This window comes from Coregonus lavaretus (genome assembly GCF_964263955.1).
Source record: "Coregonus lavaretus genome assembly, chromosome: 4".
NCBI lineage: Eukaryota > Metazoa > Chordata > Actinopteri > Salmoniformes > Salmonidae > Coregonus > Coregonus lavaretus.
The window spans coordinates 77,543,126-77,568,898 of record NC_139991.1 but is presented as its reverse complement, the minus strand read 5'-3'; the positions used below and the strand labels follow the sequence as shown (position 1 = coordinate 77,568,898).

The following is a 25,773-nucleotide window of genomic DNA, read 5'->3' as shown; positions in this document are numbered from 1 at the left end:
TCACTGCACGGGAACATTGGAGCATACATTTTCTGCATCAGGTCTTTGATCCACAGGCCAATCTGCAACATGGACGCGTTCTGAGACTCATACATCCAGAAGTCTATGAAGTAGTCATGGATATCCTGCCAGTCTTTTCTGTCAAAGGGTACATTGTAAAACATGAGTTGATGGAAAGCGAGGCGGTGGACTCCAGCACTGTGACACTAAGGTTCCCCTCCACTAGCTCCTCCAGGATCGTATTCATCTGTGCCCAGACACCCACAGAGCAGGAGGAGGGCCACAGCAGACTCCATCCTCTGAAGTTTGGCTGAGAAGAGTAGAGTAGCCTCGGACACCCAGGCTTCTGTTCCTAGTCAACGAGATGAGATTTGGATGGAGGGCCCTGCGAGACTAAGTAGATAGAGACCGGAGTGGAGGTTGATGCATTCAGGGAGTGGAGGTTGATGCATTCAGGGAGTGGAGGTTGATGCATTCAGGGAGTGGAGGTTGATGCATTCAGGGAGTGGAGGTTGATGCATTCAGGGAGTGGAGGTTGATGCATTCAGGGAGTGGAGGTTGAGGCATTCAGGGAGTGGAGGTTGAGGCATTCAGGGAGTGGAGGTTGAGGCATTCAAGGAGTGGAGGTTGAGGCATTCAGGGAGTGGAGGTTGAGGCATTCAGGGAGTGGAGGTTGAGGCATTCAGGGAGTGGAGGTTGAGGCATTCAGGGAGTGGAGGTTGAGGCATTCAGGGAGTGGAGGTTGAGGCATTCAGGGAGTGGAGGTTGAGGCATTCAAGGTGGCCACATACACCCAGAGAGGAATAGGCAAATAAGATACAAAGTCTTAAAAAACAGCAGGTTTTGACTCACATCCGTCAGTGTGAGATCAACAACACTGTAAAAGAGAGAGTGTTCTGAGGGTAATATGCCAATAAACCGTTGTGTAACTCCTTAACCTGAGTCAACTCTTTTTCAATGAGGGGAAAGCATGAACACAGAACAAACACATACCCCACTGTGACAGGATCTTCCCACAAAGGCAGAGCCACTTCTGTTCAGTTCAGACCTGGGCCCGTATCCACAAAGCATCTCAAATAGGAGTGCTGATCAAGGATCAGGTCCTCCCTCTCCATATCATCTGATTCGAGTGGCGCAGTGGTCTAAGGCACTGCATCGCAGTGCTAGCAGTGCCACTAGAGATCCTGGTTCGAATCCAGGCTCTGTCATAGCCGGCCGCGACCGGGAGACCCATGGGGCGGCGCACAATTGGCCCAGCGTCGTCCAGGGTAGGGGAGGGAATGGCCGGCAGGGATGTAGCTCAGTTGGTAGAGCATGGCGTTTGCAACGCCAGGGTTGTGGGGTTCGATTCCCACAGGGGGCCAGTATGAAAAAAACTAATAATGTATGCACTCACTAACAGCAAGTCGCTCTGGATAAGAGCGTCTGCTAAATGACTAAAAATGTAAAAACAAAAATGATGATCTAAAAGGCTAAACTGATCCTAGATCAACACTCCTGCTCTGAGATGCTTTGGGGATACGGGCCCTGGCCAAGTTCCCAATAATACACTTTCCCTTCCACTCCTTAGGCTGGTATTTCAGCTCATATGACTTTATAAAAACCAGACATGGAGGAGTCTTAGAGACACATTCTGAAAAACAAACACTAACTGAGCTCTTAAACATTGCATCCCCGCCCCTACACTGTCTGTCCCCGCCCCTACACTGTCTGTCCCCGCCCCTACACTGCCTGTCCCCGCCCCTACACTGTCTGTCCCCGCCCCTACACTGTCTGTCCCCGCCCCTACACTGTCTGTCCCCGCCCCTACACTGTCTGTCCCCGCCCCTACACTGTCTGTCCCCGCCCCTACACTGTCTGTCCCCGCCCCTACACTGTCTGTCCCCGCCCCTACACTGTCTGTCCCCGCCCCTACACTGTCTGAAAGAGATAACTGACTGAAAAGGGACTATTGCACCCCCCATCCTTACTTGGCCTACACTGTCTGAAAGAGATGGGCTCGGTTAAAGGTCAAACAAACCGAAGGTATGGCTACCACTGACTCTTGAATATGATGGAGCTATATATCTTTACCAAAAACCTCGTTGCTGCCACGATCTTTGAACAAGATGTCTTGAGATATTCAAAACAGGGTTTTTCAGTCGCTGAGCAAAAGTCATTTTGTCAGTGTATTCAAAACCATTGCCTGGGACATCAAAAAAAGAGGTGATGGCATTTGCCTGCAAAGTCGTTCCATGGTGTTTGTTACCAAAGAAGAAGCGCATCGTGAGGACGAAGGGTAGTCTCTGCAAGAAGCTCCCCATCTATACTGCTGGGGTCAGAGGGCAGAACGTCATACTGTTCACTCCACAGTCTCTCCAGCAGCTCAGATAACAGCGCTTTGCAGACTTCCTGTTTCTGCCTCACGCCAACATCTATCGTGGCCTTGACCTTCACTGATGACTGGATTAAATTGCCATTGGGCATGTCGTATTTCCAGTATCTCAGCATCTTATCCGTCTACTCCTTGACTTCCTGCCCGGTGAAGGGAACCTGGAGGATCTCGAAGCGGTAGCCGGCGACGTCGAGGAAACTGTTGCTGACGGTGTGCGATCACAGTGATCTGGTGACCCCTCTGTGACAGGATCTTCATGCTGGCCAGATCCGCACCTTGCCCCCCAGACACACACGGACTGGAGCAGAGTAGGAGCAGGCCCAGTGCAGGCAGCAGCACCAACACAGCAGGCCCAGTGCAGGCAGCAGCACCACAGCAGGCCCAGTGCAGGCAGCAGCACCACAGCAGGCCCAGTGCAGGCAGCAGCACCAACACAGCAGGCCCAGTACAGGCAGCAGCACCAACACAGCAGGCCCAGTGCAGGCAGCAGCACCAACACAGCAGGCCCAGTGCAGGCAGCAACACCAACACAGCAGGCCCAGTGCAGGCAGCACCAACACAGCAGGCCCAGTGCAGGCAGCACCAACACAGCAGGCACGGTGAGGTAATGAGGAAAAACTGACTGAGGAGAAGTCCTGGGAACCTCTGGACGAATAGACTACTTCCCAAATGGAACCCTATTCCCTATACAGTGCACTAGTTTTGACCAGAGCCCATCAAAAGTAGTGCACTATTTAGTGAATAAGGGTGCCATTTGGGATGCGGACATGGTGTTGTAAAGACTTGTCACATGGTCTGCGGCAACACTACTGGCAGACTGCCAGCAATTTCAGGACTACATAATCTCTCCCATTCAGGAATGTTTCGAAGGGAAAACCAGCACACTGCGTAAGAGGTAGCCTTAAAAATGCCTTTTTATGAAGTTGCTACAACCATGAAATGCAGCAACACACAGATGAGATGAAGTACAGGAAACAGTTCCACGTGCTGTTATATGCCAACTATACAGAGCGGAGCCACGCACAGTGTTTTCATTCTAGGGTTCTGGTCCGTGGTTGTTCTATGGAACGCTGCATATTTCTGACCTGTCTCCATCATGTCAAAGCTTTTAATCATTTTAGAAATCGGGAGCTGTCAGCTGGTGAGCATAGCCTGGTCCCAGATTTGTTTGTTCTCTTGATAACTCCAATGCTGTCATTGTCAAGCTAAATGAGTGACAAGGAGTTGGCATGATAGCACAAACATACTGGCACTCAGGCTAGCGTGAGCATAGTTCCCTTCAACAACGATGATGACAAAACTCAATCCAAAGGAAAGTAAGACAGTTGGATCTTTATTAAGATTTGTTGGCAAATCAATGATTCCTGAAACACAAGAGGCATAAAATATATACAATGTGAACATAATGTCCACTCCCAATGTAGGAAATATGGTGCAATTTGGGACACACACAATAATCAAGTTCAGTCAGTGGTCATCACCACCACCTAGCACGTCAAGTAACCAAGGCCGTAATAACATGATATCAAGTAACCAAGGCTGTAATAACGTGATATCAAGTAACCAAGGCTGTAATAACGTGATATCAAGTAACCAAGGCCGTAATAACGTGATATCAAGTAACCAAGGCTATAATAACGTGATATCAAGTAACCAAGGCTGTAATAACGTGATATCAAGTAACCAAGGCCGTAATAACGTGATATCAAGTAACCAAGGCTGTAATAACGTGATATCAAGTAACCAAGGCCGTAATAACGTGATATCAAGTAACCAAGGCCGTAATAACGTGATATCAAGTAACCAAGGCCGTAATAACGTGATATCAAGTAACCAAGGCCGTAATAACGTGATATCAAGTAACCAAGGCCGTAATAACGTGATATCAAGTAACCAAGGCTGTAATAACGTGATATCAAGTAACCAAGGCCGTAATAACATGATATCAAGTAACCAAGGCTGTAATAACGTGATATCAAGTAACCAAGGCTGTAATAACGTGATATCAAGTAACCAAGGCTGTAATAACGTGATATCAAGTAACCAAGGCTGTAATAACGTGATATCAAGTAACCAAGGCTGTAATAACGTGATATCAAGTAACCAAGGCCGTAATAACGTGATATCAAGTAACCAAGGCTGTAATAACGTGATATCAAGTAACCAAGGCCGTAATAACGTGATATCAAGTAACCAAGGCCGTAATAACATGATATCAAGTAACCAAGGCTGTAATAACGTGATATCAAGTAACCAAGGCTGTAATAACGTGATATCAAGTAACCAAGGCCGTAATAACGTGATATCAAGTAACCAAGGCTATAATAACGTGATATCAAGTAACCAAGGCTGTAATAACGTGATATCAAGTAACCAAGGCCGTAATAACGTGATATCAAGTAACCAAGGCTGTAATAACGTGATATCAAGTAACCAAGGCTGTAATAACGTGATATCAAGTAACCAAGGCCGTAATAACGTGATATCAAGTAACCAAGGCCGTAATAACATGATATCAAGTAACCAAGGCCGTAATAACGTGATATCAAGTAACCAAGGCCGTAATAACGTGATATCAAGTAACCAAGGCCGTAATAACGTGATATCAAGTAACCAAGGCCGTAATAACATGATATCAAGTAACCAAGGCCGTAATAACGTGATATCAAGTAACCAAGGCTGTAATAACGTGATATCAAGTAACCAAGGCTGTAATAACGTGATATCAAGTAACCAAGGCTGTAATAACGTGATATCAAGTAACCAAGGCTGTAATAACGTGATATCAAGTAACCAAGGCTGTAATAACGTGATATCAAGTAACCAAGGCTGTAATAACGTGATATCAAGTAACCAAGGCTGTAATAACATGATATCAAGTAACCAAGGCTGTAATAACGTGATATCAAGTAACCAAGGCCGTAATAACGTGATATAAAGTAACCAAGGCTGTAACACGGCCTTACCCTGGGCCTACCCAAAGTAACCAAGGCTGTAACACGGCCTTACCCTGGGCCTACCCAAAGTAACCAAGGCTGTAATACGGCCTTACCCTGGGCCTATCCAAAGTAACCAAGGCTGTAATACGGCCTTACCCTGGGCCTATCCAAAGTAACCAAGGCTGTAATACGGCCTTACCCTGGGCCTATCCAAAGTAACCAAGGCTGTAATACGGCCTTACCCTGGGCCTATCCAAAGTAACCAAGGCTGTAATACGGCCTTACCCTGGGCCTATCCAAAGTAACCAAGGCTGTAATACGGCCTTACCCTGGGCCTATCCAAAGTAACCAAGGCTGTAATACGGCCTTACCCTGGGCCTACCCAACTGGGCAACACGTCAGTAGTAAGTCATGTCAGTAGCTATTCAAACGTCTATGACATGTTTTTGTCAACATAATACAGTACTTCAAACAAGGAACACACATTCCATATCAATAGACAGCTGCTTCAGTCCAAAGGATGACGAGAGTCCAGTATTGGGTGGTCTGCAGTTTACAACCAAACAGTCAACGGTAAGTTCAAAACGCACATCTCACAACCTTTAGTAGTAGGCTTTAAAGTTGCTACTTTGGTGTAGTGTTTTCAGGTGTAGTGTACTTCGGAGTAGTGTACTCAGGTGTAGTGTACTTCGGAGTAGTGTACTCAGGGTCGTATGGAGGACGCCGTAGCAAAACGTACAAAGACAAGTGTTTCTTATTGAAAAGTTCAGTTAAACAGTCCAGAGAGTCAGTCCAGACAGTCAGTCCAGATAGTCAGTCCAGAGAGTCAGTCCAGAGAGTCAGTCCAGAGAGTCAGTCCAGACAGTCAGTCCAGATAGTCGGTCCAGAGAGTCAGTCCAGACAGTCAGTCCAGATAGTCAGTCCAGAGAGTCAGTCCAGATAGTCAGTCCAGAGAGTCAGTCCAGATACAGTCCAGAGAGTCGGTCCAGATAGTCAGTCCAGACAGTCAGTCCAGATAGTCAGTCCAGAGAGTCAGTCCAGAGAGTCAGTCCAGAGAGTCAGTCCAGACAGTCAGTCCAGATAGTCGGTCCAGAGAGTCAGTCCAGACAGTCAGTCCAGATAGTCAGTCCAGAGAGTCAGTCCAGAGAGTCAGTCCAGAGAGTCAGTCCAGACAGTCAGTCCAGATAGTCGGTCCAGAGAGTCAGTCCAGACAGTCAGTCCAGATAGTCAGTCCAGAGAGTCAGTCCAGATAGTCAGTCCAGAGAGTCAGTCCAGATACAGTCCAGAGAGTCGGTCCAGATAGTCAGTCCAGACAGTCAGTCCAGATAGTCAGTCCAGAGAGTCAGTCCAGAGAGTCAGTCCAGACAGTCAGTCCAGACAGTCAGTCCAGATAGTCAGTCCAGAGAGTCAGTCCAGATACAGTCCAGAGAGTCAGTCCAGATACAGTCCAGACAGTCAGTCCAGACAGTCAGTCCAGATAGTCAGTCCAGACAGTCAGTCCAGACAGTCAGTCCAGACAGTCAGTCCAGACAGTCAGTCCAGACAGTCAGTCCAGATAGTCAGTCCAGACAGTCAGTCCAGACAGTCAGTCCAGATACAGTCCAGACAGTCGGTCCAGATAGTCAGTCCAGAGAGTCAGTCCAGACAGTCAGTCCAGACAGTCAGTCCAGATAGTCAGTCCAGAGAGTCAGTCCAGATACAGTCCAGAGAGTCAGTCCAGATACAGTCCAGACAGTCAGTCCAGACAGTCAGTCCAGATAGTCAGTCCAGACAGTCAGTCCAGACAGTCAGTCCAGACAGTCAGTCCAGACAGTCAGTCCAGATAGTCAGTCCAGACAGTCAGTCCAGACAGTCAGTCCAGATACAGTCCAGACAGTCAGTCCAGACAGTCAGTCCAGACAGTCAGTCCAGATACAGTCCAGACAGTCAGTCCAGATAGTCAGTCCAGACAGTCAGTCCAGATAGTCAGTCCAGACAGTCAGTCCAGACAGTCAGTCCAGATACAGTCCAGACAGTCGGTCCAGATAGTCAGTCCAGACAGTCAGTCCAGATAGTCAGTCCAGATAGTCAGTCCAGATAGTCAGTCCAGACAGTCGGTCCAGATAGTCAGCCCAGATAGTCAGTCCAGACAGTCAGTCCAGATAGTCAGTCCAGACAGTCGGTCCAGATAGTCAGCCCAGATAGTCAGTCCAGACAGTCAGTCCAGATAGTCAGTCCAGACAGTCAGTCCAGATAGTCAGTCCAGACAGTCAGTCCAGATAGTCAGTCCAGACAGTCAGTCCAGACAGTCAGTCCAGATACAGTCCAGACAGTCAGTCCAGATAGTCAATCCCTGTTTCAGTCCATTTTCTTCCGTGTGGTTTAAGTGTACTCTCCAACGTAGTCTACTCTGATGTAGTGCAATCTCATACAGTGCCCTCATTATGTAGTGTACTAGTCAGTACAGGTGTAGCAGTGTGTCAGTACACCTGAATGACCTCATCCCAGTCCCTGACAGGCCACACCCCGTTGTCCTGCACGTTGGGCGGAGAGCTCTTCCAGTCCCAGGTCTTTACAGGTGTGTTCCAGGAGGGGCCGTAGTTAGCTGACACATAGTCCAGCGTCTCACATGGGACCCGCACCTTGAGGTCCATCAGCTCAGACCAGCAGAGAGTAAACTTAGGGAACACATACCTAACAGAACAGGTAGGAGTCTCTGGTTAGTAAGTCTGGAATGGTATCAAAAACATATTTAAATATACACTAAATATACACAAGTATGTGGACACCCCTTCAAATTAGTGGATTCGGCTATTTCAGCCACACCCATGGCTGACAGGTGTATAAAATCGAGCCCACAGCCATGCAATCTCCATAGATAAACATTGGCAGTAGAATGGCTTTACTGAAGAGCTCAGTGACTTCCAACGTGGCACCGTCATAGGATGCCACCTTTCCGACAAGTCAGTTCGTCAAATGTCTGCCCTGCTAGAGCTGCCCCCGGTCAACTGTAAGTGTTGATATTGTGAAGTGGAACGTCTAGGAGCAACAACGGCTCAGCCGTGAAGTGGTAGGCCACACAAGCTCACAGAACGGGACCGCCGAGTGCTGTCCTCAGTTGCAACACTCATTACCGAGTTCCAAACTGCCTCTGGAAGCAACGTCAGCACAAGAACTGTTCGTCGGGAGTTTTGTAAAGCTCGCCCAACATCAGTGCCTGACCTCACTAATGGTCTTGTGGCTGAAAGGAAGCAAGTCCCTGCAGCAATGTTCCAACATCTAGTGGAAAGCCTTCCCAGAAGAGTGGAGGCTGTTATAGCAGCAAAGGGGGGACCAACTCCATATTAATGCCCATGATTTTGGAATGAGATGTTCGACGAGCTGGTGTCCACATATTTGAAAGCATCTCTACTACACATTTTAAAAACATATACTAAAACATCTCAACAAAGCCTGAAGGTCTGCAGAGAGTACATTTAGGGAACACATACTGTATCTGACAGGAGGGAGAAGGAGAAGCATTGGTAACCGCTGGTTAGTAACTGGGACAAAAACACTGCTAATTATTTTTAAAAACAACTGTAAATACAACGTGGTCTCAGAGCATTTCGTACTATTCTGTACGTAAATCCGAGACACTCCATTTAGTATGAGATGTTACGTTTCGTATGGTATGTATTTGTGGATGTCCATCATCCATTTTGTACGATATGTTACGAATTTACAATTCGTATGATATGTTTACGAATTGCAATCTGGACAATATGTTACGTTTTTTGCTAAAACATATGATATGTTATGAATTCCAATTTGTTGTGGCTAAAGTTAGCTAGGTAGCTAACGCTAACATCAGCTAGCTCTAGGGGTTAGGTCGTTGCAAAGTAGCTAAAAAAAAGTAGCAAGTAGTTGCAATGTTGCTAATTAGCTAAAAACGCAAAAGTTGTCTGTGATGAGATTTGAACACGCAACCCTTGCGTTGCTAGACTATACGTGCTATGAGACCAGTCTCCCACTTTGCGCAAGTTCAAAGTTCTTAATTTGGCATTAGGGAACACATGACCCTCTAGAGCTAAAGAACATTCTGGAATGTTCACCTCCACATTATACTTTGAACTCGTGGAAAGTTGGAGATGCTGTCAAGAAAACACTGGCATGTTTTATCATCGGACCCAGCTGAATTTAAGAACCCACCACTTACTGTCCTCTTGTTATATTTGGTAACACACGATTATTTTCGCTCGACTCCGACCCCATTCGATACATTGAACGGATGTGGGTGGGGCTATGTCTACGTAAGGGTGCAAATCAGAAACTCTGACGAAGGCCTTGAGGCCGATACGTAAAGCTTAATAAAGAGATGTGATGCCAGCAGGAGCAGTGTGCAGGTTTCGTATTTTTTCTCATGTTATTCAACTGTTACCATGGTACCTGCATCAAAGATAGCTCAGATGTGCGATTGCATTTCTAAATACATAAAAATAAATTTTAAAAAGCCTGAAGGTCAACAGATTGAAAACGTGTTACCTGTAGTTTTTGTTACAGTCTATCACTAAGCAACAGTGACTCGGCTTTATAACGTATAGTAATAGTGAAACAGAGACTTACTTGAATTTCTTCCCACTCTTAGCTTGGGTTCCTCCGTTCCACACGACGTCAGTCTCCTCGTAGAAGAAGAAAATGTCCAGTTTAACATCCAGGCCCTGGAAGGACAGTTCCAGGCTGTCCTCCACCTGAACAGAGACACATAACATGATACCATTAACCCTGGAAGGACAGATCCAGGCTGTCCACCTGAACAGAGACACATAACATGATACCATTAACCCTGGAAGGACAGATCCAGGCTGTCCACCTGAACAGAGACACATAACATGATACCATTAACCCTGGAAGGACAGATCCAGGCTGTCCACCTGAACAGAGACACATAACATGATACCATTAACCCTGGAAGGACAGATCCAGGCTGTCCACCTGAACAGAGACACATAACATGATACCATTAACCCTGGAAGGACAGATCCAGGCTGTCCACCTGAACAGAGACACATAACATGATACCATTAACCCTGGAAGGACAGATCCAGGCTGTCCACCTGAACAGAGACACATAACATGATACCATTAACCCTGGAAGGACAGATCCAGGCTGTCCACCTGAACAGAGACACATAACATGATACCATTAACCCTGGAAGGACAGATCCAGGCTGTCCACCTGAACAGAGACACATAACATGATACCATTAACCCTGGAAGGACAGATCCAGGCTGTCCACCTGAACAGAGACACATAACATGATACCATTAACCCTGGAAGGACAGATCCAGGCTGTCCACCTGAACAGAGACACATAACATGATACCATTAACCCTGGAAGGACAGATCCAGGCTGTCCACCTGAACAGAGACACATAACATGATACCATTAACCCTGGAAGGACAGATCCAGGCTGTCCACCTGAACAGAGACACATAACATGATACCATTAACCCTGGAAGGACAGATCCAGGCTGTCCACCTGAACAGAGACACATAACATGATACCATTAACCCTGGAAGGACAGTTCCAGGCTGTCCACCTGAACAGAGACACATAACATGATACCATTAACCCTGGAAGGACAGATCCAGGCTGTCCACCTGAACAGAGACACATAACATGATACCATTAACCCTGGAAGGACAGATCCAGGCTGTCCACCTGAACAGAGACACATAACATGATACCATTAACCCTGGAAGGACAGTTCCAGGCTGTCCACCTGAACAGAGACACATAACATGATACCATTAACCCTGGAAGGACAGATCCAGGCTGTCCACCTGAACAGAGACACATAACATGATAACATTAACCCTGGAAGGACAGATCCAGGCTGTCCACCTGAACAGAGACACATAACATGATACCATTAACCCTGGAAGGACAGATCCAGGCTGTCCACCACCTGAACAGAGACACATAACATGATACCATTAACCCTGGAAGGACAGATCCAGGCTGTCCACCTGAACAGAGACACATAACATGATACCATTAACCCTGGAAGGACAGATCCAGGCTGTCCACCTGAACAGAGACACATAACATGATACCATTAACCCTGGAAGGACAGATCCAGGCTGTCCACCTGAACAGAGACACATAACATGATACCATTAACCCTGGAAGGACAGATCCAGGCTGTCCACCTGAACAGAGACACATAACATGATACCATTAACCCTGGAAGGACAGATCCAGGCTGTCCACCTGAACAGAGACACATAACATGATACCATTAACCCTGGAAGGACAGATCCAGGCTGTCCACCTGAACAGACACATAACATGATACCATTAACCCTGGAAGGACAGATCCAGGCTGTCCACCTGAACAGACACATAACATGATACCATTAACCCTGGAAGGACAGATCCAGGCTGTCCACCTGAACAGAGACACATAACATGATACCATTAACCCTGGAAGGACAGATCCAGGCTGTCCACCTGAACAGAGACACATAACATGATACCATTAACCCTGGAAGGACAGATCCAGGCTGTCCACCTGAACAGAGACACATAACATGATACCATTAACCCTGGAAGGACAGATCCAGGCTGTCCACCTGAACAGAGACACATAACATGATACCATTAACCCTGGAAGGACAGATCCAGGCTGTCCACCTGAACAGAGACATAACATGATACCATTAACCCTGGAAGGACAGATCCAGGCTGTCCACCTGAACAGAGACACATAACATGATACCATTAACCCTGGAAGGACAGATCCAGGCTGTCCACCTGAACAGAGACACATAACATGATACCATTAACCCTGGAAGGACAGATCCAGGCTGTCCACCTGAACAGAGACACATAACATGATACCATTAACCCTGGAAGGACAGATCCAGGCTGTCCACCTGAACAGAGACACATAACATGATACCATTAACCCTGGAAGGACAGATCCAGGCTGTCCACCTGAACAGAGACACATAACATGATACCATTAACCCTGGAAGGACAGATCCAGGCTGTCCACCTGAACAGAGACACATAACATGATACCATTAACCCTGGAAGGACAGATCCAGGCTGTCCACCTGAACAGAGACACATAACATGATACCATTAACCCTGGAAGGACAGATCCAGGCTGTCCACCTGAACAGAGACACATAACATGATACCATTAACCCTGGAAGGACAGATCCAGGCTGTCCACCTGAACAGAGACACATAACATGATACCATTAACCCTGGAAGGACAGATCCAGGCTGTCCACCTGAACAGAGACACATAACATGATACCATTAACCCTGGAAGGACAGATCCAGGCTGTCCACCTGAACAGAGACACATAACATGATACCATTAACCCTGGAAGGACAGATCCAGGCTGTCCACCTGAACAGAGACATAACATGATACCATTAACCCTGGAAGGACAGATCCAGGCTGTCCACCTGAACAGAGACACATAACATGATACCATTAACCCTGGAAGGACAGATCCAGGCTGTCCACCTGAACAGAGACACATAACATGATACCATTAACCCTGGAAGGACAGTTCCAGGCTGTCCACCTGAACAGAGACACATAACATGATACCATTAACCCTGGAAGGACAGATCCAGGCTGTCCACCTGAACAGAGACACATAACATGATACCATTAACCCTGGAAGGACAGATCCAGACTGTCCACCTGAACAGAGACACATAACATGATACCATTAACCCTGGAAGGACAGATCCAGGCTGTCCACCTGAACAGAGACACATAACATGATACCATTAACCCTGGAAGGACAGATCCAGGCTGTCCACCTGAACAGAGACACATAACATGATACCATTAACCCTGGAAGGACAGATCCAGGCTGTCCACCTGAACAGAGACACATAACATGATACCATTAACCCTGGAAGGACAGATCCAGGCTGTCCACCTGAACAGAGACACATAACATGATACCATTAACCCTGGAAGGACAGATCCAGGCTGTCCACCTGAACAGAGACACATAACATGATACCATTAACCCTGGAAGGACAGATCCAGGCTGTCCACCTGAACAGAGACACATAACATGATACCATTAACCCTGGAAGGACAGATCCAGGCTGTCCACCTGAACAGAGACACATAACATGATACCATTAACCCTGGAAGGACAGATCCAGGCTGTCCACCTGAACAGAGACACATAACATGATACCATTAACCCTGGAAGGACAGTTCCAGGCTGTCCACCTGAACAGAGACACATAACATGATACCATTAACCCTGGAAGGACAGATCCAGGCTGTCCACCTGAACAGAGACACATAACATGATACCATTAACCCTGGAAGGACAGATCCAGGCTGTCCACCTGAACAGAGACACATAACATGATACCATTAACCCTGGAAGGACAGTTCCAGGCTGTCCACCTGAACAGAGACACATAACATGATACCATTAACCCTGGAAGGACAGATCCAGGCTGTCCACCTGAACAGAGACACATAACATGATAACATTAACCCTGGAAGGACAGATCCAGGCTGTCCACCTGAACAGAGACACATAACATGATACCATTAACCCTGGAAGGACAGATCCAGGCTGTCCACCTGAACAGAGACACATAACATGATACCATTAACCCTGGAAGGACAGATCCAGGCTGTCCACCTGAACAGAGACACATAACATGATACCATTAACCCTGGAAGGACAGATCCAGGCTGTCCACCTGAACAGAGACACATAACATGATACCATTAACCCTGGAAGGACAGATCCAGGCTGTCCACCTGAACAGAGACACATAACATGATACCATTAACCCTGGAAGGACAGATCCAGGCTGTCCACCTGAACAGACACATAACATGATACCATTAACCCTGGAAGGACAGATCCAGGCTGTCCACCTGAACAGACACATAACATGATACCATTAACCCTGGAAGGACAGATCCAGGCTGTCCACCTGAACAGAGACACATAACATGATACCATTAACCCTGGAAGGACAGATCCAGGCTGTCCACCTGAACAGAGACACATAACATGATACCATTAACCCTGGAAGGACAGATCCAGGCTGTCCACCTGAACAGAGACACATAACATGATACCATTAACCCTGGAAGGACAGATCCAGGCTGTCCACCTGAACAGAGACACATAACATGATACCATTAACCCTGGAAGGACAGATCCAGGCTGTCCACCTGAACAGAGACATAACATGATACCATTAACCCTGGAAGGACAGATCCAGGCTGTCCACCTGAACAGAGACACATAACATGATACCATTAACCCTGGAAGGACAGATCCAGGCTGTCCACCTGAACAGAGACACATAACATGATACCATTAACCCTGGAAGGACAGATCCAGGCTGTCCACCTGAACAGAGACACATAACATGATACCATTAACCCTGGAAGGACAGATCCAGGCTGTCCACCTGAACAGAGACACATAACATGATACCATTAACCCTGGAAGGACAGATCCAGGCTGTCCACCTGAACAGAGACACATAACATGATACCATTAACCCTGGAAGGACAGATCCAGGCTGTCCACCTGAACAGAGACACATAACATGATACCATTAACCCTGGAAGGACAGATCCAGGCTGTCCACCTGAACAGAGACACATAACATGATACCATTAACCCTGGAAGGACAGATCCAGGCTGTCCACCTGAACAGAGACACATAACATGATACCATTAACCCTGGAAGGACAGATCCAGGCTGTCCACCTGAACAGAGACACATAACATGATACCATTAACCCTGGAAGGACAGATCCAGGCTGTCCACCTGAACAGAGACACATAACATGATACCATTAACCCTGGAAGGACAGATCCAGGCTGTCCACCTGAACAGAGACACATAACATGATACCATTAACCCTGGAAGGACAGATCCAGGCTGTCCACCTGAACAGAGACATAACATGATACCATTAACCCTGGAAGGACAGATCCAGGCTGTCCACCTGAACAGAGACACATAACATGATACCATTAACCCTGGAAGGACAGATCCAGGCTGTCCACCTGAACAGAGACACATAACATGATACCATTAACCCTGGAAGGACAGTTCCAGGCTGTCCACCTGAACAGAGACACATAACATGATACCATTAACCCTGGAAGGACAGATCCAGGCTGTCCACCTGAACAGAGACACATAACATGATACCATTAACCCTGGAAGGACAGATCCAGGCTGTCCACCTGAACAGAGACACATAACATGATACCATTAACCCTGGAAGGACAGATCCAGGCTGTCCACCTGAACAGAGACACATAACATGATACCATTAACCCTGGAAGGACAGATCCAGGCTGTCCACCTGAACAGAGACACATAACATGATACCATTAACCCTGGAAGGACAGATCCAGGCTGTCCACCTGAACAGAGACACATAACATGATACCATTAACCCTGGAAGGACAGATCCAGGCTGTCCACCTGAACAGAGACACATAACATGATACCATTAACCCTGGAAGGACAGATCCAGGCTGTCCACATGAACAGAGACACATAACATGATACCATTAACCCTGGAAGGACAGATCCAGGCTGTCCACCTGAACAGAGACACATAACATGATACCATTAACCCTGGAAGGACAGATCCAGGCTGTCCACCTGAACAGAGACACATAACATGATACCATTAACCCTGGAAGGACAGATCCAGGCTGTCCACCACCTGAACAGAGACACATAACATGATACCATTAACCCTGGAAGGACAGATCCAGGCTGTCCACCTGAACAGAGACACATAACATGATCCCATTAACCCTGGAAGGACAGATCCAGGCTGTCCACCTGAACAGAGACACATAACATGATACCATTAACCCTGGAAGGACAGATCCAGGCTGTCCACCTGAACAGAGACACATAACATGATACCATTAACCCTGGAAGGACAGTTCCAGGCTGTCCACCTGAACAGAGACACATAACATGATACCATTAACCCTGGAAGGACAGATCCAGGCTGTCCACCTGAACAGAGACACATAACATGATACCATTAACCCTGGAAGGACAGATCCAGGCTGTCCACCTGAACAGAGACACATAACATGATACCATTAACCCTGGAAGGACAGATCCAGGCTGTCCACCTGAACAGAGACACATAACATGATACCATTAACCCTGGAAGGACAGATCCAGGCTGTCCACATGAACAGAGACACATAACATGATACCATTAACCCTGGAAGGACAGTTCCAGATACAACACATTGACTGGCGATACTTCTGAAATGGCACCCTATTCACTATTTAGTGCACTACTTTGGACCAGGACCCAGATCAAAAGTAGTGCACTATAGAATAGGGTGCCATTTGGAACACACAAATGAACCAAAATGATCTTTCTAATAGTATCTCTTTTATGATCGGAAACATAATGTACCTTTCCAAACTTGTGTTTTAACGGAAGGCCAGCCTTTTGAAAAGCTTGAGTGATATCATGTCTGTAGTCTTTAATCCAGATGCCCAGGTCCACATCTTTACTGTAGCTAATGATACTGCACTGCCGAAACCAACCTGAGGAGAGGAGCAGAGACCAAGGCCATGTCAACCTGTAGGTAGTGATACTGTAGGAAGTGATACTGTAGGGAGTGATACTGTAGGAAGTGATACTGTAGGGAGTGATACTGTAGGGAGAGATACTGTAGGGAGTGATACTGTAGGGAGGATACTGTAGGTAATGATACTGTAGGGAGTGATACTGTAGGGAGAGATACTGTAGGTAATGATACTGTAGGGAGAGATACTGTAGGGAGTGATACTGTAGGGAGGATACTGTAGGTAATGATACTGTAGGGAGAGATACTGTAGGGAGAGATACTGTAGGTAATGATACTGTAGGGAGTAATACTGTAGGTAATGATACTGTAGGGAGAGATACTGTAGGGAGTGATACTGTAGGGAGTGATACTGTAGGGAGAGATACTGTAGGTAATGATACTGTAGGTAATGATACTGTAGGTAATGATACTGTAGGGAGTGATACTGTAGGGAGGATACTGTAGGGAGTGATACTGTAGGGAGTGATACTGTAGGGAGTGATACTGTAGGGAGTGATACTGTAGGGAGAGATACTGTAGGGAGAGATACTGTAGGGAGTGATACTGTAGGGAGTGATACTGTAGGGAGGATACTGTAGGGAGAGATACTGTAGGGAGTGATACTGTAGGGAGTGATACTGTAGGGAGTGATACTGTAGGGAGTGATACTGTAGGGAGAGATACTGTAGGGAGAGATACTGTAGGGAGTGATACTGTAGGGAGTGATACTGTAGGGAGGATACTGTAGGGAGAGATACTGTAGGGAGTGATACTGTAGGGAGTGATACTGTAGGGAGTGATACTGTAGGTAATGATACTGTAGGGAGTGATACTGTAGGGAGTGATACTGTAGGGAGTGATACTGTAGGGAGAGATACTGTAGGGAGGATACTGTAGGGAGTGATACTGTAGGGAGTGATACTGTAGGGAGAGATACTGTAGGGAGTGATACTGTAGGGAGTGATACTGTAGGGAGAGATACTGTAGGGAGTGATACTGTAGGTAATGATACTGTAGGGAGAGATACTGTAGGGAGTGATACTGTAGGGAGTGATACTGTAGGGAGAGATACTGTAGGGAGTGATACTGTAGGTAATGATACTGTAGGGAGAGATACTGTAGGGAGTGATACTGTAGGGAGTGATACTGTAGGGAGAGATACTGTAGGGAGGATACTGTAGGGAGTGATACTGTAGGGAGTGATACTGTAGGGAGTGATACTGTAGGTAATGATACTGTAGGTAATGATACTGTAGGGAGTGATACTGTAGGGAGTGATACTGTAGGGAGTGATACTGTAGGGAGTGATACTGTAGGGAGGATACTGTAGGGAGAGATACTGTAGGGAGTGATACTGTAGGGAGTGATACTGTAGGGAGTGATACTGTAGGGAGAGATACTGTAGGGAGTGATACTGTAGGGAGTGATACTGTAGGTAATGATACTGTAGGGAGAGATACTGTAGGGAGTGATACTGTAGGGAGTGATACTGTAGGGAGAGATACTGTAGGGAGAGATACTGTAGGGAGTGATACTGTAGGGAGGATACTGTAGGTAATGATACTGTAGGGAGAGATACTGTAGGTAATGATACTGTAGGTAATGATACTGTAGGGAGGATACTGTAGGTAATGATACTGTAGAGAGAGATACTGTAGGGAGTGATACTGTAGGTAATGATACTGTAGGGAAAGATACTGTAGGGAGTGATACTGTAGGGAGTGATACTGTAGGGAGTGATACTGTAGGTAATGATACTGTAGGGAGGATACTGTAGGTAATGATACTGTAGGGAGGATACTGTAGGGAGTGATACTGTAGGGAGTGATACTGTAGGGAGTGATACTGTAGGGAGTGATACTGTAGGGAGAGATACTGTAGGGAGTGATACTGTAGGGAGGATACTGTAGGGAGAGATACTGTAGGGAGTGATACTGTAGGGAGTGATACTGCAGGGAGGATACTGTAGGTAATGATACTGTAGGGAGTGATACTGTAGGGAGTGATACTGCAGGGAGTGATACTGTAGGGAGTGATACTGTAGGGAGGATACTGTAGGGAGTGATACTGTAGGGAGTGATACTGTAGGGAGGATACTGTAGGTAATGATACTGCAGGGAGTGATACTGTAGGGAGGATACTGTAGGTAATGATACTGTAGGGAGTGATACTGTAGGGAGTGATACTGCAGGGAGTGATACTGTAGGGAGTGATACTGTAGGGAGGATACTGTAGGGAGTGATACTGTAGGGAGTGATACTGTAGGTAATGATACTGTAGGGAGTGATACTGTAGGGAGTGATACTGTAGGTAATGATACTGTAGGGAGTGATACTGTAGGGAGGATACTGTAGGGAGGATACTGTAGGGAGTGATACTGTAGGGAGTGATACTGCAGGGAGTGATACTGTAGGTAATGATATTGTAGGGAGTGATACTGTAGGGAGTGATACTGTAGGTAATGATACTGTAGGGAGTGATACTGTAGGGAGTGATACTGTAGGGAGTGATACTGCAGGTAATGATACTGCAGGGAGTGATACTGTAGGGAGAGATACTGTAGGGAGGGATACTGTAGGGAGTGATACTGCAGGGAGTGATACTGTAGGTAATGATATTGTAGGGAGTGATACTGTAGGGAGTGATACTGTAGGTAATGATACTGTAGGGAGTGATACTGTAGGGAGTGATACTGCAGGGAGTGATACTGTAGGTAATGATATTGTAGGGAGTGATACTGTAGGTAATGATACTGTAGGGAGAGATACTGTAGGGAGTGATACTGTAGGGAGTGATACTGTAGGGAGTGATACTGTAGGGAGTGATACTGTAGGTAATGATACTGTAGGGAGTGATACTGTAGGGAGTGATACTGTAGGGAGTGATACTGCAGGTAATGATACTGCAGGGAGTGATACTGCAGGTAATGATACTGTAGGGAGTGATAATGTAGGTAATGATACTGTAGGGAGTAATACTGTAGGGAGTGATACTGTAGGGAATGATATTGTAGGGAGTGATACTGTAGGGAGAGATACTGTAGGGAGAGATACTGAAGGGAGAGATACTGTAGAGAGAGATACTGTAGGTAATGATACTGTAGGGAGAGATACTGTAGGGAGAGATACTGTAGGGAGTGATACTGTAGGGAGGATACTGTAGGGAGTGATACTGCAGGTAATGATACTGTAGGGAGTGATACTGTAGGGAGTGATACTGTAGGGAGAGATACTGCAGGTAATGATACTGTAGGGAGTGATACTGTAGGGAGTGATACTGTAGGGAGGATACTGTAGGGAGTGATACTGCAGGTAATGATACTGTAGGGAGTGATACTGTAGGGAGTGATACTGTAGGGAGAGATACTGCAGGTAATGATACTGTAGGGAGTGATACTGTAGGGAGTGATACTGTAGGGAGTGATACTGTAGGTAATGATACTGTAGGGAGTGATACTGTAGGGAGTGATACTGTAGGGAGTGATACTGTAGGTAATGATACTGTAGGGAGTGATACTGTAGGGAGAGATACTGTAGGGAGTGATACTGTAGGTAATGATACTGTAGGGAGAGATACTGAAGGGAGAGATACTGTAGAGAGAGATACTGTAGGTAATGATACTGTAGGGAGAGATACTGTAGGGAGAGATACTGTAGGGAGTGATACTGTAGGGAGGATACTGTAGGGAGTGATACTGCAGGTAATGATACTGTAGGGAGTGATACTGTAGGGAGTGATACTGCAGGTAATGATACTGTAGGGAGTGATACTGTAGGTAATGATACTGTAGGGAGTGATACTGTAGGGAGTGATACTGTAGGGAGTGATACTGTAGGTAATGATACTGTAGGGAGTGATACTGTAGGTAGGGATACTGTAGGGAGTGATACTGTAGGTAATGATACTGTAGGTAATGATACTGTAGGGAGTGATACTGTAGGGAGTGATACTGTAGGTAATGATACTGTAGGGAGTGATACTGTAGGGAGTGATACTGTAGGGAGAGATACTGTAAGGAGTGATATTGTAGGGAGTGATACTGTAGGTAATGATACTGTAGGGAATGATACTGTAGGTAGGGATACTGTAGGGAGTAATACTGTAGGTAATGATACTGTAGGGAGAGATACTGTAGGGAGTGATACTGTAGGGAGTGATACTGTAGGTAATGATACTGTAGGGAGTGATACTGTAGGTAGGGATACTGTAGGGAGTGATACTGTAGGGAGTGATACTGTAGGTAATGATACTGTAGGGAGTGATACTGTAGGTAGGGATACTGTAGGTAATGATACTGTAGGGAGTGATACTGTAGGGAGAGATACTGTAGGGAGTGATACTGTAGGTAATGATACTGTAGGTAATGATACTGTAGGTAGGGATACTGTAGGTAATGATACTGTAGGGAGTGATACTGTAGGGAGTGATACTGTAGGTAATGATACTGTAGGTAATGATACTGTAGGGAGTGATACTGTAGGGAGTGATACTGTAGGGAGTGATACTGTAGGGAGTGATACTGTAGGGAGTGATACTGTAGGTAATGATACTGTAGGGAGTGATACTGTAGGGAGTGATACTGTAGGGAGTAATACTGTAGGGAGTGATACTGTAGGGAGTGATACTGTAGGTAATGATACTGTAGGGAGTGATACTGTAGGGAGTGATACTGTAGGGAGTGATACTGTAGGGAGTGATACTGTAGGGAGTGATACTGTAGGGAGTGATACTGTAGGTAATGATACTGTAGGGAGAGATACTGTAGGGAGAGATACTGTAGGGAGTGATACTGTAGGGAGGATACTGTAGGGAGTGATACTGCAGGTAATGATACTGTAGGGAGTGATACTGTAGGGAGTGATACTGTAGGGAGAGATACTGCAGGTAATGATACTGTAGGGAGTGATACTGTAGGTAATGATACTGTAGGGAGTGATACTGTAGGGAGTGATACTGTAGGGAGTGATACTGTAGGTAATGATACTGTAGGGAGTGATACTGTAGGTAGGGATACTGTAGGGAGTGATACTGTAGGTAATGATACTGTAGGTAATGATACTGTAGGGAGTGATACTGTAGGGAGTGATACTGTAGGTAATGATACTGTAGGGAGTGATACTGTAGGGAGTGATACTGTAGGGAGAGATACTGTAGGGAGTGATATTGTAGGGAGTGATACTGTAGGTAATGATACTGTAGGGAGTGATACTGTAGGTAGGGATACTGTAGGGAGTAATACTGTAGGTAATGATACTGTAGGGAGAGATACTGTAGGGAGTGATACTGTAGGGAGTGATACTGTAGGTAATGATACTGTAGGGAGTGATACTGTAGGTAGGGATACTGTAGGGAGTGATACTGTAGGGAGTGATACTGTAGGTAATGATACTGTAGGGAGTGATACTGTAGGTAGGGATACTGTAGGTAATGATACTGTAGGGAGTGATACTGTAGGGAGAGATACTGTAGGGAGTGATACTGTAGGTAATGATACTGTAGGTAATGATACTGTAGGTAGGGATACTGTAGGTAATGATACTGTAGGGAGTGATACTGTAGGGAGTGATACTGTAGGTAATGATACTGTAGGTAATGATACTGTAGGGAGTGATACTGTAGGGAGTGATACTGTAGGGAGTGATACTGTAGGGAGTGATACTGTAGGTAATGATACTGTAGGGAGTGATACTGTAGGGAGTGATACTGTAGGGAGTAATACTGTAGGGAGTGATACTGTAGGGAGTGATACTGTAGGTAATGATACTGTAGGGAGTGATACTGTAGGGAGTGATACTGTAGGGAGTGATACTGTAGGGAGTGATACTGTAGGGAGTGATACTGTAGGTAATGATACTGTAGGTAATGATACTGTAGGGAGTGATACTGTAGGGAGTGATACTGTAGGGAGTGATACTGTAGGTAATGATACTGTAGGGAGTGATACTGTAGGGAGTGATACTGTAGGGAGTGATACTGTAGGTAATGATACTGTAGGGAGTGATACTGTAGGGAGTGATACTGTAGGTAATGATACTGAAGGGAGTGATACTGTAGGGAGTGATACTGTAGGGAGTGATACTGTAGGGAGTGATACTGTAGGAAGTGATACTGTAGGTAATGATACTGTAGGGAGAGATACTGTAGGTAATGATACTGTAGGTAATGATACTGTAGGGAGTGATACTGTAGGGAGAGATACTGTAGGGAGTGATACTGTAGGTAATGATACTGTAGGGAGTGATACTGTAGGGAGTGATACTGTAGGTAATGATACTGTAGGTAATGATACTGTAGGGAGTGATACTGTAGGGAGTGATACTGTAGGGAGTGATACTGTAGGTAATGATACTGTAGGGAGTGATACTGTAGGGAGTGATACTGTAGGGAGAGATACTGTAGGGAGTGATACTGTAGGGAGTGATACTGTAGGGAGTGATACTGTAGGGAGAGATACTGTAGGGAGTGATACTGCAGGTAATGATATTGTAGGGAGAGATACTGTAGGTAATGATACTGTAGGGAGAGATACTGTAGGGAGTGATACTGTAGGGAGTGATACTGTAGGGAGTGATACTGTAGGTAATGATACTGTAGGGAGTGATACTGTAGGGAGTAATACTGTAGGGAGTGATACTGTAGGGAGTGATACTGTAGGGAGTGATACTGTAGGGAGTGATACTGTAGGTAATGATACTGTAGGGAGTGATACTGTAGGGAGTGATACTGTAGGTAATGATATTGTAGGGAGAGATACTGTAGGTAATGATACTGTAGGGAGAGATACTGTAGGGAGTGATACTGCAGGTAATGATATTGTAGGGAGAGATACTGTAGGTAATGATACTGTAGGGAGAGATACTGTAGGGAGTGATACTGTAGGGAGTGATACTGTAGGTAATGATATTGTAGGGAGTGATACTGTAGGTAATGATATTGTAGGGAGTGATACTGTAGGTAATGATACTGTAGGGAGTGATACTGTAGGGAGTGATACTGTAGGGAGAGATACTGCAGGTAATGATACTGTAGGGAGTGATACTGTAGGGAGTGATACTGTAGGGAGTGATACTGTAGGGAGTGATACTGTAGGTAATGATACTGTAGGGAGTGATACTGTAGGGAGTGATACTGTAGGTAATGATACTGAAGGGAGTGATACTGTAGGGAGTGATACTGTAGGGAGTGATACTGTAGGGAGTGATACTGTAGGAAGTGATATTGTAGGGAGTGATACTGTAGGTAATGATATTGTAGGGAGTGATACTGTAGGGAGTGATACTGTAGGTAATGATACTGTAGGTAATGATACTGTAGGGAAAGATACTGTAGGGAGTGATACTGTAGGGAGTGATACTGTAGGTAATGATATTGTAGGGAGTGATACTGTAGGTAATGATATTGTAGGGAGTGATACTGTAGGGAGTGATACTGCAGGGAGTGATACTGTAGGGAGTGATACTGTAGGGAGTGATACTGTAGGGAGTGATACTGTAGGAAGTGATATTGTAGGGAGTGATACTGTAGGTAATGATATTGTAGGGAGTGATACTGTAGGGAGTGATACTGTAGGTAATGATACTGTAGGTAATGATACTGTAGGGAGAGATACTGTAGGGAGTGATATTGTAGGGAGTGATACTGTAGGTAATGATATTGTAGGGAGTGATACTGTAGGTAATGATACTGTAGGGAGTGATACTGTAGGGAGTGATACTGTAGGGAGAGATACTGCAGGTAATGATACTGTAGGGAGTGATACTGTAGGGAGTGATACTGTAGGGAGTGATACTGTAGGGAGTGATACTGTAGGTAATGATACTGTAGGGAGTGATACTGTAGGGAGTGATACTGTAGGTAATGATACTGAAGGGAGTGATACTGTAGGGAGTGATACTGTAGGGAGTGATACTGTAGGGAGTGATACTGTAGGAAGTGATATTGTAGGGAGTGATACTGTAGGTAATGATATTGTAGGGAGTGATACTGTAGGGAGTGATACTGTAGGTAATGATACTGTAGGTAATGATACTGTAGGGAGAGATACTGTAGGGAGTGATACTGTAGGGAGTGATACTGTAGGTAATGATATTGTAGGGAGTGATACTGTAGGTAATGATATTGTAGGGAGTGATACTGTAGGTAATGATACTGTAGGGAGTGATACTGTAGGGAGTGATACTGTAGGTAATGATACTGTAGGGAGTGATACTGTAGGGAGTGATACTGTAGGGAGTGATACTGTAGGTAATGATACTGTAGGGAGTGATACTGTAGGTAATGATACTGTAGGGAGTGATACTGTAGGGAGTGATACTGTAGGGAGTGATACTGTAGGTAATGATACTGTAGGGAGTGATACTGTAGGGAGTGATACTGTAGGGAGTGATACTGTAGGTAATGATACTGTAGGTAATGATACTGTAGGGAGTGATACTGTAGGGAGTGATACTGTAGGTAATGATACTGTAGGTAATGATACTGTAGGGAGTGATACTGTAGGGAGTGATACTGTAGGTAATGATACTGTAGGTAATGATACTGTAGGGAGTGATACTGTAGGGAGTGATACTGTAGGGAGTGATACTGTAGGTAATGATACTGTAGGGAGAGATACTGTAGGGAGTGATACTGTAGGTAATGATACTGTAGGGAGTGATACTGTAGGTAATGATACTGTAGGGAGTGATACTGTAGGTAATGATACTGTAGGGAGTGATACTGTAGGGAGTGATACTGTAGGGAGTGATACTGTAGGTAATGATACTGTAGGTAATGATACTGTAGGTAATGATACTGTAGGGAGTGATACTGTAGGGAGTGATACTGTAGGGAGTGATACTGT

General features: G+C 45.7%; 1 protein-coding gene across 1 annotated transcript in view; it reads right to left on the bottom strand.

The window, feature by feature from the left end:
- Positions 1-3,691: 3,691 nt before the first annotated feature.
- LOC311127330 (ribitol-5-phosphate transferase FKTN-like) overlaps positions 3,692-25,773 on the bottom strand; it is a 34,394-nt gene continuing 12,312 nt past the window's right edge. Inside the window, exons 8-10 of the mRNA XM_084159150.1 lie at positions 16,775-16,908; positions 9,898-10,022; positions 3,692-7,986 (exon numbers count right to left, since the gene is read on the bottom strand). Coding sequence (XP_084015276.1) covers positions 7,773-7,986; positions 9,898-10,022; positions 16,775-16,908 — 473 coding nt within the window. The 3' untranslated portion in view covers positions 3,692-7,772. The remainder of the gene's footprint in view (positions 7,987-9,897; positions 10,023-16,774; positions 16,909-25,773) is intronic.